General features: G+C 41.8%; 1 protein-coding gene across 7 annotated transcripts in view; it reads left to right on the forward strand.

The window, feature by feature from the left end:
* The window catches only part of CNTRL (centriolin), a 108,611-nt gene that overhangs the window by 4,190 nt on the left and 90,135 nt on the right, over positions 1 to 14,286 (forward strand). For 5 of the 7 annotated variants that reach the window (XM_051842356.2, XM_051842466.2, XM_051842453.2 and 2 more), the window contains exons 2-5: positions 4,178 to 4,428; positions 6,502 to 6,632; positions 12,855 to 12,985; positions 13,961 to 14,102. In XM_051842356.2, coding sequence (XP_051698316.2) covers positions 4,209 to 4,428; positions 6,502 to 6,632; positions 12,855 to 12,985; positions 13,961 to 14,102 — 624 coding nt within the window. In that variant the 5' untranslated portion in view covers positions 4,178 to 4,208. The remainder of the gene's footprint in view (positions 1 to 4,177; positions 4,429 to 6,501; positions 6,633 to 12,854; positions 12,986 to 13,960; positions 14,103 to 14,286) is intronic. The other 2 variants (XM_051842400.2, XM_070056204.1) reach the window with 1 other exon arrangement.

Here is a 14,286-nt window from a genome sequence, read left to right on the forward strand (position 1 = left end):
GCACTTGGGCTGTCCTCCACTGCCTTCCCGGGCCATAGCAGAGAGCTGGACTGGAAGAGGAGCAACCGGGACAGAATCAGCACCCCAACTGGGACTAGAACCCGGAGTGCTGGCACCACAGGCGGAGGATTAGCCTAGTGAGCTGTGGCACCAGCCAAGGGGAAGCTTTTCTGATCATATGGATAGTTTAGAATGAGAACATAAAGAATTTCAGACACATACACATTTGCAGCCTAAAACAGTTAAGTAGAATGTTAACAAGAGGCAGTTAGCCGTATGGTAATGCATGTCTGTGAAATAACAGTTGACTTTTAACAAACAAATGTGGCAGAGTTGTTCCAACTGATCAGTCACGTTAAGAGGCCAGGTTGTGATTTCAGTGGTTCTGTCTTCATATAAAATGTTCTGGATTTCCTTCAGGAGTTGTTTTTATAGTGTATGTCATCCATTAATTCAGTCATTTAGTGGCATTATTTGCAGTCTGTGTTAGGCACAAGGCTAGAGAACAAAGCAAACATAACTTTGACTCTAAAAATCTCAGTCAGCTGTATGGCTGATAAGGAAGAGCATGGGTTTTGGAATTAAATTGGGATTCAAGCCTTAACTTACAATTAGTTATGGAGATAGAGACAAATGGTTTACTCTCTTCATCTGCCTTTTTTTTTTTTTTAAGGATTTATATATTTACTTGAAAGAATCACAGAGAAGGAGGGAGACACACACACACACACAGAGGGAGGGAGGGAGGCAGGGAAGGAGGGAGGGAGATCGAGAGATCTTCATCTGCTGGTTTACTTCCCAAATGGCCACAACAGCCCAGGGCTGGGCCAGGCTGAAGCCAAGAGTTTCTTCCAAGTCTCCCACTTGGGTGCAGGGGCCCAAGTACTTGGGCCATCTTCCGCTGCCTTCCCAGGTGCATTAGTGGGGAGCTGGATTGAAAGTGTGGAGTAGCTGTGTCTCTAGCCAGTACCTCTATGGGATGCTGATACTACAGAAGGTGGCTTAACCCTCTGTGCCACAGTGCCTGCCCCACCTGTTCATCTGTTAAATGGGAAGTAATAACATCTGATCCCAGAGTTGTTGTATTTGGTTCTTTTTGTTGTTGTTGTTGTTGTTTGTTTTAATAAAGACTTATTTATTTATTTGAAAGGCAGAAGAATAGAGCAAGAGAGAGAGAGAGATCTTTCATTTGCTGGTTCACTCCCCAAATTGCTGCAACGGTGGGAGCTGGTCCAGGCTGTAGCCAGGAGCCCGGAGGTCCATCTGGGTCTCCCACATGGGTAGTATGGGCGCAAACACTTGGGCCGTTGTTCACTGCTTTCTCAAGTGCATCAGCTGGGACTTGAACTGGGACTCTGATATGGGATGCTGGCATTGCAGGTGGCAGCGTAGCTCACTGTGCCACAACACCAGCCCAAGTATTTGGTTCTTTTAATGGATGATACACATGAGCTCATCACAGTATTTGGTACATGGAGAACACTCAAGAACAGTTCTTATATCCTTTGGAATTTTGAGTGGTTAGAAAATCCATTTTTTTCCAAAGAATATTAGAGTATTGGAAGTAGCCAAAATTCATTTGAATTCAAGTTTACTGAATAAAGTTAGTGATCAAAATGGTAAAATTAAAAAATGTTGCAGCTAAAGTTATAGGTCTGATTTTCTTGTGGGACTTACAAATTAGTTCTGAAAGCAGGACCCAGAAAGGAATTTCAGAAACCTTTTGGGCAAAATCAGCATTCCTGGAATGACCACATGATCACTGAAGGGCATGACATTTGCTGAGTGCTGGGTGGTTGAATACATTAATGGAAGCCCTCGTGTGTGTGTGTGTGTGTGTGTACTGTGTATGCTTCAGCCGTTTTAAAAAAGTTTCTTCGTGGGCCAGCGCCGCGGCTCACTAGGTTAATCCTCCGCCTTGCAGCGCCGGCACACCAGGTTCTAGTTCCGGTGGGGGCGCCGGATTCTGTCCCGGTTGCCCCTCTTCCAGGCCAGCTCTCTGCTGTGGCCCAGGAGTGCAGTGGAGGATGGCCCAAGTGCTTGGGCCCTGCACCCCACAGGAGACCAGGATAAGTACCTGGCTCCTGCCATCGGATCAGCGCGGTGCACCGGCCGCGGCGGCCATTGGAGGGTCAACCAACGGCAAAAGGAAGACCTTTCCCTCTGTCTCTTTCTCTCACTGTCCACTCTGTCTGTGAAAAAAAAAAAAAAGTTTCTTCGTAATCATACCTTGTATAATACCCATGTGCCTGTGAAGGTATGTTATAAATAGAGAGAGGAAAAATCCAAAGTGGTTTTCGTGTTCTCACCTCTCACACACCATGTAATACAGTGCTCCTGACGCCAAATTATGGGGCTTGTTTCCCCACACACCAAGTACTTCTCCATTGGACATCAACTAGGTGTCCTTTTCTTCATTTCAATCCTGCCACCATCCCATGGGACTACCACTCACTTCATATGTAAGTTGCAAGTTGTAGGTTGTCATTCATCCTTGTGACCAACCAGCCATAAATTGTACCTCCCATATCCCTTTCTTGGATTCAATTAATGTGCTAGAGTAGCTCATAGAACTCGAGGAGATACTTTACTTCCATTAACCCACTTATTGTAAAGGATTCAGATAGTAGCAGGTGGAAGGGAAGTATAGGCAAGCTGTGGGGGGAGAGGGGTGGCACAGAGCTTCCACACTCTCCAGCATACCAAGCTCCAGGCACCTCTTCCTGTTTAGTTACTTAGAAGCTCTCTGGACTTTGTCATTTTTGGTTTTATGGAGATTGATTATGTAGGCATGGTTGCTTACATTCTTGGCTATTGGTGATCAGTTCAACTTGCAGCCCTTCTCCCCTCCCTGGAAGCTGGGGTGAGGGAGTCCCAACCCTTTAATCCAAAGGCTTTCTAGCAATTAGCTTCCATACTGAGACTATTGGCCACCAATCATCGTATTACCATGCAAAAGACACTATTATTATACAGATCCCGAAAATTTTAGTAGCTGTGATGTGTGTGTGTGTGTGTTTATATATCTATAGATACATATATCTATAGATATATGTATCTATATATATAGAGAGAGAGAGTGGGAGTAACTTTAAACATATACAAACAAAGAGAAAAACTTTAAACAAATTAAATTTAAAACAGCTAAGATTGAGCAAAGAATAATTCATGAATTGACTAGCCTTCAGAATCGGAACAGTTCAGAGAACTCCATTTTGCAAACATGGACAGGCTTCATTTATGAACTGAAAATAGAAGTGAGGTAAGGAAACCAGCTTGCTTGGTTATAGCTCATTATTTGCCTTATTTGAACATGGTCTAATCAGTTGGCTGCCCATGATTGAAGTTTGCTCCTGTGATTGGTTGAGGCTCAGCTATTTGTCCCAAAAGTGTAGTTCTAAGCTAGGCTTTCAGTTCATTAACATATTAAGTTGCATTACAGTGTTTTTTTTGTTTTTTTTTTGTTTTTGTTTTTGTTTTTTTTTTTTTTGACAGGCAGAGTGGACAGTGAGAGAGAGAGAGAGAGAGAGAGAAAGGTCTTCCTTTGCCGTTGGTTCACCCTCCAATGTCACCACAGCCGGTGCGCTGCGCCGGCGCACCACGCTGATCCGATGGCAGGAGCCAGGTGCTTCTCCTGGTCTCCCATGGGGTGCAGGGCCCAAGTACTTGGGCCATCCTCCACTGCACTCCTGGGCCACAGCAGAGAGCTGGCCTGGAAGAGGGGCAACCGGGACTAGAACCCGGTGTGCCGGCGCCGCAAGGCGGAGGATTAGCCTAGTGAGCCGCGGCGCTGGCGCATTACAACTCATTTTATAGATACTGTTTAAGCAAGAAAGGAAGATTCTTCAGTGTTAAATACTGCTGGTTACCAGATGTTCTCAGCTTCCTGCATCCTAGGAAGAGGCCTAGTGACCGTTAGTTCTGTCCAGTGATCTGAGAACACAAATGATAAGTAGCACTGCCTGGAGCATTATCAATACTAGACCCTCTGGAGATCTCTCTTCCCTCTGACAAGGTGCTCAGCAATGTTTGAAATAATGCTTCATTGGTCTCAAGTAATATGGGTCCTGGCATCTATAGCCTCTGAGTTGTGGTCTTGAAAGTTCTAGAAACAAATGAATAGTTTTGATAGCTCTAAAAAAGATAACCTTGTTAAATATACTAATAACTCTTGCAGGTTTTGATGGCCTCCTGGCTCTGTTGCTGCAATGAAGAAAGGTCCTCAACAAAAAGTCATCTCCAGAGCAAAGATGCCACCATCATCTCACTCTCCTAGTCCACCATCTCTTGTGTCCAATATGAGATCTAGGTCACTTTCACCTTTACTTGGATCTGAGGCTTTGCCTTTTTATTCTGGAGGACAGTGGTGTGAGCAAGTGGAGTTTACAGATGAAAGTGGTATGCTTTTAGACTACCAAGACCATAAAGGTATCTCTGTTAATCTAAGAATTTGTCTGACCCCACTTACAAGTGGAAAGGGGTATTAGGGAGCTTATACTTTTCGTTCATATGTACCATCTAACCTAATGGCCTATTGGTTTTTTTTTTTATTCTTTATGTATTTTTTTTCAGGCTTATTCATTTGTTTGAAAGGTAGAGTTACAGGGAGAGAGGAAGATGGAGAGAGAGGTCTTCCATCCATTGGTTCACTCCTCAGATGGCCACAACAACCAGGACTGGACCAGGCCAAAGCCAGGAGCCATGGCCTGTTGTTTTCATTTTAGAGAAATTGTGCGAGGACATTAGAAAGATTGAGGTTTCTGGGTGGGGGTAAAGATGTCTGACAGGATTAGGGATGTGGAGTTATGTGGAGTTTCCAGAAAAAGGAAACTTGCTTTCCTATGCAATAAAGCTCGTACTCCAAACTTGCCATCCTTCTGAGGTAGTGGGAGGGCACATTGTCCACTTCAAAATAGAATGCCTGGATTCAGTATAAAAATATTATTCATACTTGGGCTATGCCAGGCTGCTTATATTAGCAACTGCTTATCTGTGATGGACTGATTTCCACATATGGGAAATACCATTTTTTTTTAAATTTTATTTATTTATTTGGAAGGCAGAGTTACAGACAGAGGCAGAGAGAGATCTATCCGCTGGTTCACTCCCCAGATGGTCTCAATGGCCAGAGGTGTGCTGATCTGCAGCTAGGAGCCAGGAGCTTCCTCCAGGTGCCCCATGCAGGTGCAGAGGCCCAAGGATTTGGGCCATCTTCTGCTTTCCCAGGCCATAGCAGAGAGCTGGATCGGGAGTGGAATAGCCGGGTCTTGAACCGGTGCCCATGTGGGATGCCTGCAGCACTGTAGGTGTGGCTTTACCCACTATGCCACAGTGCCAGCTCCTTTTATTTGTTCCTTAAAGCATTCTGTAAGTCTGAAAGTCAGTTTTCAGAAGTGCTTTATTCTTTGCTAAGTCATAAAATCACAGCCATCAAACTCTGTTTACTTGTATATCTGATCTGATAAACATTATCACTATTGAGTTTATATTTTACTGCCCTTTATGCTCTTTGGATTGGCACATTATTTCTAATTTGATTGATATCATTTTGAGCCAAAATAAATTTAAATTAACTTACCAGCAAACATAAGGGAATCTTTGGCCCACAACTTGGATCTGAACCCAGGGTCAATTTTTTCTTGACTCCTAAAGCAAGAACAAAGAGGTAGTTTTTCTTTTATGGTTATTTTTGTTAAATCTAATATGGCTTTAACATTGTTTGACAGAAATATCCAAGAAGATTGTAAAACAGGGTGTGTTAGATATCAAGTTAATATTTTATCTCTGTAACATATCTTTTGATCGTCTTTATTTAAAATACAACAAATTTAGAGTTTCTCATTAGGAAGACAAATCAGGAAAAGAATATGTTTAAGAATTTCTGTGTTCTTGAACTTTAGTTTGGAATTTTTTAAAAAACTAACAAGTAGTGTCAGTTTACTTTTAAAAACTATCACGAGGGGCTGGCATTGTCTCATGGGGGTAAAGTCACTGCCTACAATGTGGGCATCCCATATGAGCGCCAGTTCATGTCCCAGCTGCTCTCCTTCCCATCCAACTGCCTGCTAATGGCCTGGGAAATGCAGCAGAAGATAGCTTAAGTGTTTGGGCCACTGTCACCAATGTGGGAGACCAGGTTGAAGCACCTAGCTCCTGGTTCAGCCTGGCCCAGCCAAGGCCATTGTGGCCATCTGGGGAGTAAATCAACAGATGGAGAATCAATCTCTCTCTCTTTCAACTAAATACATCTTTTTTAAAAAAATTTTAAATGTAAAGCATTTATCACAATTGGTACACAGCTAGTACCTAAAAGTAACTGTTATCATCATGATTATCAAATGCTATAAACTAAAATATTATTAAAACATTAGAATTAGCCAGCTCTTAAAAATTTTACATTTTCATATTTAAAATGTTTGTGTTATATAGCATCAAAATGACTTGTTTTTCAGAATAACCATATTGTCCTCTCTTGATAGTGATCTGTTTCTTTAATTTCAGGAGCTGATTCGTGTGCAGGTGTCCGATATATTACAGAGGCCCTCATTAAAAAACTCACTAAACAAGACAATTTGGCCTTGATAAAATCTCTGAACCTTTCACTTTCTAAAGATGGTGGCAAGAAATTTAGGGTGAGTTACCAACAACTTCTGAATCTAAACATTGTTTTTAATTGTCTTGTGCCTTAAAACTACAAAAAAGAAACAGGAAGATGAAGATTTCATCCTAACGTCACCTAATTTGTAATCGGCTCTTCAGCATTTCCAGTGAAAGTTCTACATCAGAAGTATGACAACTCTAAATTCAAAAGCTCCCGTTACCCAGTGTTCTGTTCTGTGCATTGACTACCTCTAGATAAAGAAAGCTACAGCTTCCCAACCAGATTACATACGATTCCTACTTTTGTAAATCGTTTTATTGGAACACAGCCAAACTCATTTGGCATTATCTGTGTCTTTTTGTATCACAATAACAGAACTTAGTAGAGACAGTTCCTGATATAGAAAAGTCTAACATGATTTTTCAACTTCATAATAGTCTAAAAGTTTACTTATGCATCCGTTCTGTTTTTCATTTTCACTGTGTTATTCACTAAATTACATGAAACAATCAACATTTTATTATAAAATAGATTTTATGTTAGATCATTTTGCCCAGTTGTAGGCTAATTTGAGTGTTCTGGGAATGTTTGAAGTAGGCTAGGTTAAGCTATGATGTGTGGTAGGTTAGGTATATTAAGTGCGTTTTTAGCTTATGATAGGTTTTTCAGGATGTAACTCCATCATAATTTGAAGAGCATCTGTAGTTGCCACAGAGATTTTATGGCCCAAAAAAACAAAACTCTATTGCCTTGCCTTTTATAGAAAAAAAAAAATTGCTATCCCTGCTCTAGAGTGTTTACTACTTTACTCATGACTATATAACATATACTCTAATTTCTTTATTTTTTTTAAAGAGAATAAGATAACCCAAAGGACTTTCTTCTTCTTCTCCCTCCTCCTCCCCCTCCTCCTCCCCCTCTTCCTCCCCCTCCTCCCCCCCCTCTTCCTCCCCCTCCTCCCCCCTCCTCCCCCTCCTACTCCCCCTCCTGCTCTCCCTCCTCTTCTCCCTCCTCCTCCTCCTCCCCCTCTTCTTCCTCCTCCCCTCCTCCCCCTTCTTCCTCCTCCTCCCCCTCTTCTTCCTCCTCCCCTCCTCCCCCTTCTTCCTCCTCCTCCTCCCCCTCTTCTTCCTTCTTCCTCCTCCTTCCTCCTCCTCCTCTTCTTCTTCCTCCTCTTTCTCCTCTACCTCCTCCTCCCCCTTCCCCCTCCCCTTTTCCCCTTCCCCCACCCCCTCCCCTTTCTTTTCCCCCTTTCCCTCCTCCTCCCGCTCCTCCTCCCCCCTCCTCCTCCCCTTCCTCCTCCCCCTCCTCTGCCTTCTTCTTCCTTCTCCTTCCCCTCTTCCTCCTTCTTCCTCCTCCTTCCCCTCTTCCTCCTTCTTCCTCCTCCTCCTCTTCTTCTTCCTCCTCTTTCTCCTCTACCTCCTCCTCCCCCTCCCCTTCCCCCTCCCCTTCCCTCTCCTCTTCCCCTCTTCCCCCTCCCCTTCCTCCCCTCCCCTTCCTCCCCTCCCCTTCCTCCCCTCCCCTTCCTCCCCTTCCCCCTCCCCTTCCCCCTCCCCTTCCCCCTCCCCTTCCCCCTCCCCTTCCCCCTCCCCTTCCCCCTCCCCTTTCTCCCTCCCCTTCTCCCTCCCCTGCCCCCCTTTCCCTTCCCCTGCCCCTCCCCTCCCCTTCCCCCTCCCCTTCCCCTTCACCCTCCCCTTTCCCTCTTTCCTCCCCTTCCCCCCTTTCTCCCTCCCCTCCCTCCTCCCTCCTCCTCCTTCCTTCTTTCTTCTTCTTTTTTTTTTTTTTTTCTTCTCCAATTTATTTATCTGTTTGAAAGGCAGAGAGAAAGAGAGATCTTCCATCCTCTGGTTCACTCCCCAAATGGCAGCAATGGCCAGGGCTGGGCCAGGCTGAAGCCAGGAGCCAGGAGCTTCTTCCAGGTCTCCCACATGGGTGCAGGGGCCCAAGGACTTGGGCCATTTTCCACTGCTTTCCCATGTGCATTTACAGGGAGCTAGATCAGAAGTGGAACAGCCAGGACTCAAACCTGTGCCTTGCAGGCAGAGGCATAACCTACACCGAGTACCAGCCCTACCCTAATTTCTTTAATTGGAAACATAAAACTTAGATTCCTGACATGTTATTAACAAATTAATTCCAGAAGGGCAGAGAGCTAAATGAAAACAGACCCACCAGCAAAAATTCTATTAAAGTATCTGGAGGGGTGTGCATTTAGCCCAGTACTTAAGATGCCAGTTAAGACTCCGGCTTCCTATAGTGGAGGACCTGCATTTGTTTGGGCTTTGGCTTCTGACTCAAGCTTCCTGCTCATGCAGACTTTGGGAGGCAGTGGTGATGGCTCAAGTAACTGGGTTCCTGCATTTGGGCTAGTTTCTGCCTTTCCCAGTCTGGCTGTTGTGGGCAATTAGAGAATGAACCAATGGATGGAAGTGTATATGCTCGCTTGCGTGTTCTCTCTCTCTCTCTCTCTCTCTCTCTCTCTCTCTCTCTCTGTTTTTCCTTCTCTACCTCTCAAATTTTTTTCAGTATCATGAAAGTATGTAGAAGAATACTTTTTAAATCTTAGCGTGGGATGGCTTTCCTCAGCAAACCCAAACTCTAATACCACAAAGGAAAATATTGGCAGATTTAGCTTAAAGAAAGACTTAAAATTTGTGTGTAATGAGAGGCATTTTTACAGAAGATAAAAGCACAAAACTGGCAACTAGTGTTTAAAGTGTATATAATGGGGACCGGCACTGTGGTATAGCAGGTAAAGCTGCCACCTGCAGTGCCAGCATCCCATGTGGGAACCGGTTTGGGTCCCAGATACTCCACTTCTGATTCAGCTCTCTGCTATGGCCTGGGATAGCAGTAGAAGATGGCCCAAGTCCCTGGGCACCTGCACCCATGTGGGAGACCTGGGGAAAGCTCCTGGCTTCGAATTGGCGCAGCCCCAGCCTTCGTGGCCACCTGGGGAGTGAACCAGCAGATGGAAGAACTCTCTCTCTCTCTCTCTCTCTTTCTCTGCCTCTCCTTCTCTCTCTGTGTAACTCTTTCAAATAAAATAAATAAATATTAAAAAAAAAGATGCAAAAAAGTGTATGTAACACACAGTATTAAGATCAACAATTTAGTGAGAGCTCATTGGAAAATGTGCAAAGAATATGAACAGTTCAAAAAGTGGTACACATGGGGCCAGCACCGCGGCTCACTAGGCTAATCCTCCGCCTAGCGGCGCTGGCACACCGGGTTCTAGTCCCGGTCGGGGCGCCGGATTCTGTCCCAGTTGCCCCTCTTCCAGGCCAGCTCTCTGCTGTGGCCAGGGAGTGCAGTGGAGGATGGCCCAGGTGCTTGGGCCCTGCACCCCATGGGAGACCAGGAAAAGCACCTGGCTCCTGCCATCGGATCAGCGCAGTGCGCCGGCCGCAGCGCGCTGGCCGCGGCGGCCATTGGAGGGTGAACCAGCGGCAAAAGGAAGACCTTTCTCTCTGTCTCTCTCTCTCACTGTCCACTCTGCCTGTCAAAAAAAAAAAAAAAAAAAAAAAAAAGTGGTACACATGGTCAATATTACCCTGAAAAAGTGTTCAGTTCATTAATGTTGAACAAATGTAAAAGAAAACAATAATTTGATACTGTTTTCCATCTTGTACATCTAATGGACTAGACTTGAAAGATTATTTTATTGTTCAGGAAGGTGTGGGAAATGGGTGATCTCATTTGTTTTTATTAGGCATACTGGTTGTTACAACATTTTAGGAAGATGGCATAGTAGTATTTATCAAAATTTCAAAGATGTTTATTCTGTTATCCAGCAACTGAGTTTATACTCACCAACCCATAAATTCTCCTTGATGTCTATGCACATATATGCAAAAAATTCAATATGGTAATATTGAGCATCATTAAAATGGAAAAAATTGCAAATAACTAAATGTATGTCAATAGGGGATTGTTTAAATGATGGTTAAATATACCATAAAATGAGATGAAGTTTTTTTTTTTTTTTTTTTACATGGTAAAATGAGTTAGGTTTCCGTGTTTTAACATGGAAAAATGTCCACATTAGATTTAGGGGAAAAAACTCACAAATTCAAAAACACTTTTTAAATTCTATTTTTCTATGTATGTGTGTATGGATGTAAATGAATAAAAGGGTCTGGATGAATGTATATACACCAGTCTCTTTACAATATATACCTTTGTGCCGTGAGATTTTTGAGGGTAAGGGTTAAGGAGATTTGGTAGCTTAATGAAGAGTTTTTTATGTTTCAGTTTAAATTTTTGTGAGAATACATTGAGGTCTTGTGAAAGGAAAAAGGAAATATACTGGAATTTAAAAGTTAGATAAATGAAATATCGAATTAGTAAATAGTACAATGTAATTATGATGGATATTATGTTAGTGAAAGTAAATGCACTTAGTTTTTAATCACTGAGAATTTAGAGCTTCACCTGAAGAATGCCTATGACTAAAAGAAAAGGAAAATCGGAGCTTATGCATGGGAGAGTCAATCCAGTGAAAAAGCCTGAAGGAGCTGTTGGGGCAAGAGAACATTCAAAAGTACGAAAATGGAGGCCAGCAGAAGGCAGCTTTAGGCAGGAAAGGACGATATGAAATGTCACAGAATAGTTAGCTAAGATGAAAACTTAGGTGTCATTTGAATTTGGTGATTAAACGTCCTTCCATCTGTTTTTTCATACCCACCAAATTCATTCTTTTAGGTCTCTGTATTTTATTTTTATTTATTTATTTTTTTTTTGTCAGCCTCATATTCTCTGCCTCTTGATGTTCATGGTGCCAACTTCTTATTAAGGTCTCAACTTAGCTTCCTTCCTCTTTGAGACCTTCTCTTATCACCCCATCACCATTAGTTACCTTTTCTTCTGTCACTCCCTCTCATCTTTCAGTTGACAATTTTTTTTTTTAAAGATTGATTTATTTGAAAGGTAGAGTTACAGAGGCAGAGACAGAGAAAAAGGTCTTCCATCTGCTGGTTGACTCCCCAAATGGCCACAGTGGCTGGATCTGGGATGATCTGAAGCCAGGAGTGTTGAAACTATATCCAGGTCTTCCACGTGGGTGCAGGGGCCCAAGGACTTGGGCCGTCTTCTGCTTTCCCAGGCAATAGTAGAGAGCTGGATTGGAACAGAGCAGCCAGGACTCAACCAGTGCCCATAGGGAATGCTGGCACTGCAGGTGGCAGCTTTATCTGCTACACCACAGTGCCGGCCCCAGTTGACAAATTGTTATTTAGCACCCTCTATGTGCCAGGCAGTAGGGTGTATAGCAGTGAATGGAATAGAAAAGAGTCAGCTCTCTTGTCATCTTGGATCTGCTATAGTGTTGTTTTTATTTCTTGTTAGTATTGTTCACTACCTGGAAAATCATGCTTAATTATTTGTTTGCTGTTTGTCCTGATGAATGAGAACAAGTACCTTGTTTTCCTTATTCATCACTGTATTTCTAGTACCTAGAACAGCTCCTGACACAAAATCCATGCTTGAAAAATATTTGTAGAATGGATGAATGAATGGTAATCCTGGAGAGAACCATTTGAATATTTTGATGTGGTAGAATACATATGAGTATATGCTGAATCCAAATGACTCCAATTGGGAGTGAATAGAAGGCAGAATAAGCAAATGTAGATAACTGAGAGAACCATGGTGGCAAATAAAGGAGATAAGGTAATGGCTTAGTGCAGGGTGACATATTTTACGTAGAAGAAATTTGAGAATACTGAACATAAGCACTCTGTGGCAGGGAGAAATTGTCTAGTGCACTGGTTTATCCCCATTGCCTGTTGCTATGCCTTGTATGTGATAAGTACATAGTGAATATCTGTTGGAAAATGACTGCTTTTAAACTTAAGGGGAAGATCCAGGAGAGAGAAGTTGAATATGCAAGGAGATCAGGGAGGAGGCAATTTAGATTATGCAAGAGCATAAGAATCTAGTTTAAACTCAAAAGAAAGGAAGCTATTTAAAAAGGAGTAGTGGTGGAGAAGGAGGTATAGACAAGTTGAGGTAAAGGGAACGGTAGTTCTTGTTGGATAGTCTTGAATTTCTTACTGTATAGTCAGTGATCTACTGAGGGGCAAGGAGAGTTTGGCAGCCTGCAGGTGCTACCTTTGGTGAAGGAGAGCTGCACCAAGGGGATTGTCCGTGAGAGCAGTAAGGGTTGGTTAAAAGTAGCTGCTGACACATGTAGTTCAGTGTACCCTGTGTTGATGTATCCATTGTGTAAAGTATTTACTCGTTTGTTTCCAATTAGTACATCGAGAATTTGGAAAAATGTATTAAACTTGAAGTACTGAACCTCAGCTGTAATCTAATAGGGAAGATTGAGAAAGTGGACAAGCTATTGAAGTTACGGGAACTGAACTTGTCATATAATAAAATCAGGTGAGTAAATGATTCTTTAGGTAGCGTTGCAAAGTCTTTGTTAGAGGTAAGTTAACTACCTATGTTATCAAAAGATTCCTTTGGAACAGCAGGTGTTTTGATCTTCGTTCATTCGTAGTCTAGCCTTTCGCATATAACCGTTTTTATGTTTGGCATTATGTAAGTACAGAATAATATCTAGCAGTATCAAAGAAGGAGATAATACTTTTTAGGTACCAAATTGTATCTTAATTCCAAGATATCCATGCTTCATTCTTTATTATATAAAGAATGTTGACATGAAGCAGAATGTTTTAATTCTGCTATTTTGATCCCAAAGATATTGCAGCCCACTGAACCAATGTATTTATCCTGATGTTCTTTTCTCATAGCCATAATATATTCTCAATTATGTTTCTAATTCATAACAAATATTACAGTGACAAATAATCATGAAACTGGCTAAAACTGCATATAGACAGACAAACTTGTTATAGGCAAAATGATGTAAGAATCAAATCTGAAAGATCTTAATATCTGTATGCTTTCCCCCTAAATTATGTTTGATAAATATGATGGCCAGCAAAACAAATAGCAGACTTCCTTATAAGACAAAAAAATTTTCAAACCTGATTAGTAAATGAAACTCATAGTATAAAACTTATGTAAGAAAGAATTAACCCTGATGAAAATAATTTCAGCAAAATAAAAACAAAAATAGAGAAGCCTAGAAATATTTGTACAGTTTAGGAAATTTACAAAGTAATTAAATTTACAGTCACCTTGGGAATAGGAAAATTTTTCATCAGTTAAAATTGATGGATGATAAATGTTTTGTTGTTTTAAATACTCTGATGAAAATACTTACATTCATAAGCACAATTTCATCCTAGGAGCACCCACATATTGCTGGCATTGCAGATTTTTTGTGATGATTTATTGTGCTAGCCTCTGTCATTCTACTTACTATGTTTGATTTTATCCTTTTGTTTCTAGCAAAATTGAAGGCATAGAAAATTTGTGTAATCTGCAAAAGCTAAACCTTGCAGGAAATGAAATTGAGCATATTCCGGTATGGTTAGGGAAAAAATTAAAATCTTTACGAGTCCTTAATCTAAAAGGCAACAAGATATCATCGGTAAGTTGTTCAAAGTAGGGTTATTTTCAAATTTTTGGACTTAATGAATAAAGATGAGTTAAAATCTTAAGGTTTTTTAAAATTGGGACTTCTTTTAAAGTCCTTCATTCTTTGGCGAAACAGAAAATTCAGAAATAACCTTGAATTCTCTAGAGTAATTAAATAAAGGCAGTTCTCATTTTGC

The sequence above is a fragment of the Oryctolagus cuniculus genome, chromosome 1, assembly GCF_964237555.1.
Source record: "Oryctolagus cuniculus chromosome 1, mOryCun1.1, whole genome shotgun sequence".
NCBI classification, from domain to species: domain Eukaryota; kingdom Metazoa; phylum Chordata; class Mammalia; order Lagomorpha; family Leporidae; genus Oryctolagus; species Oryctolagus cuniculus.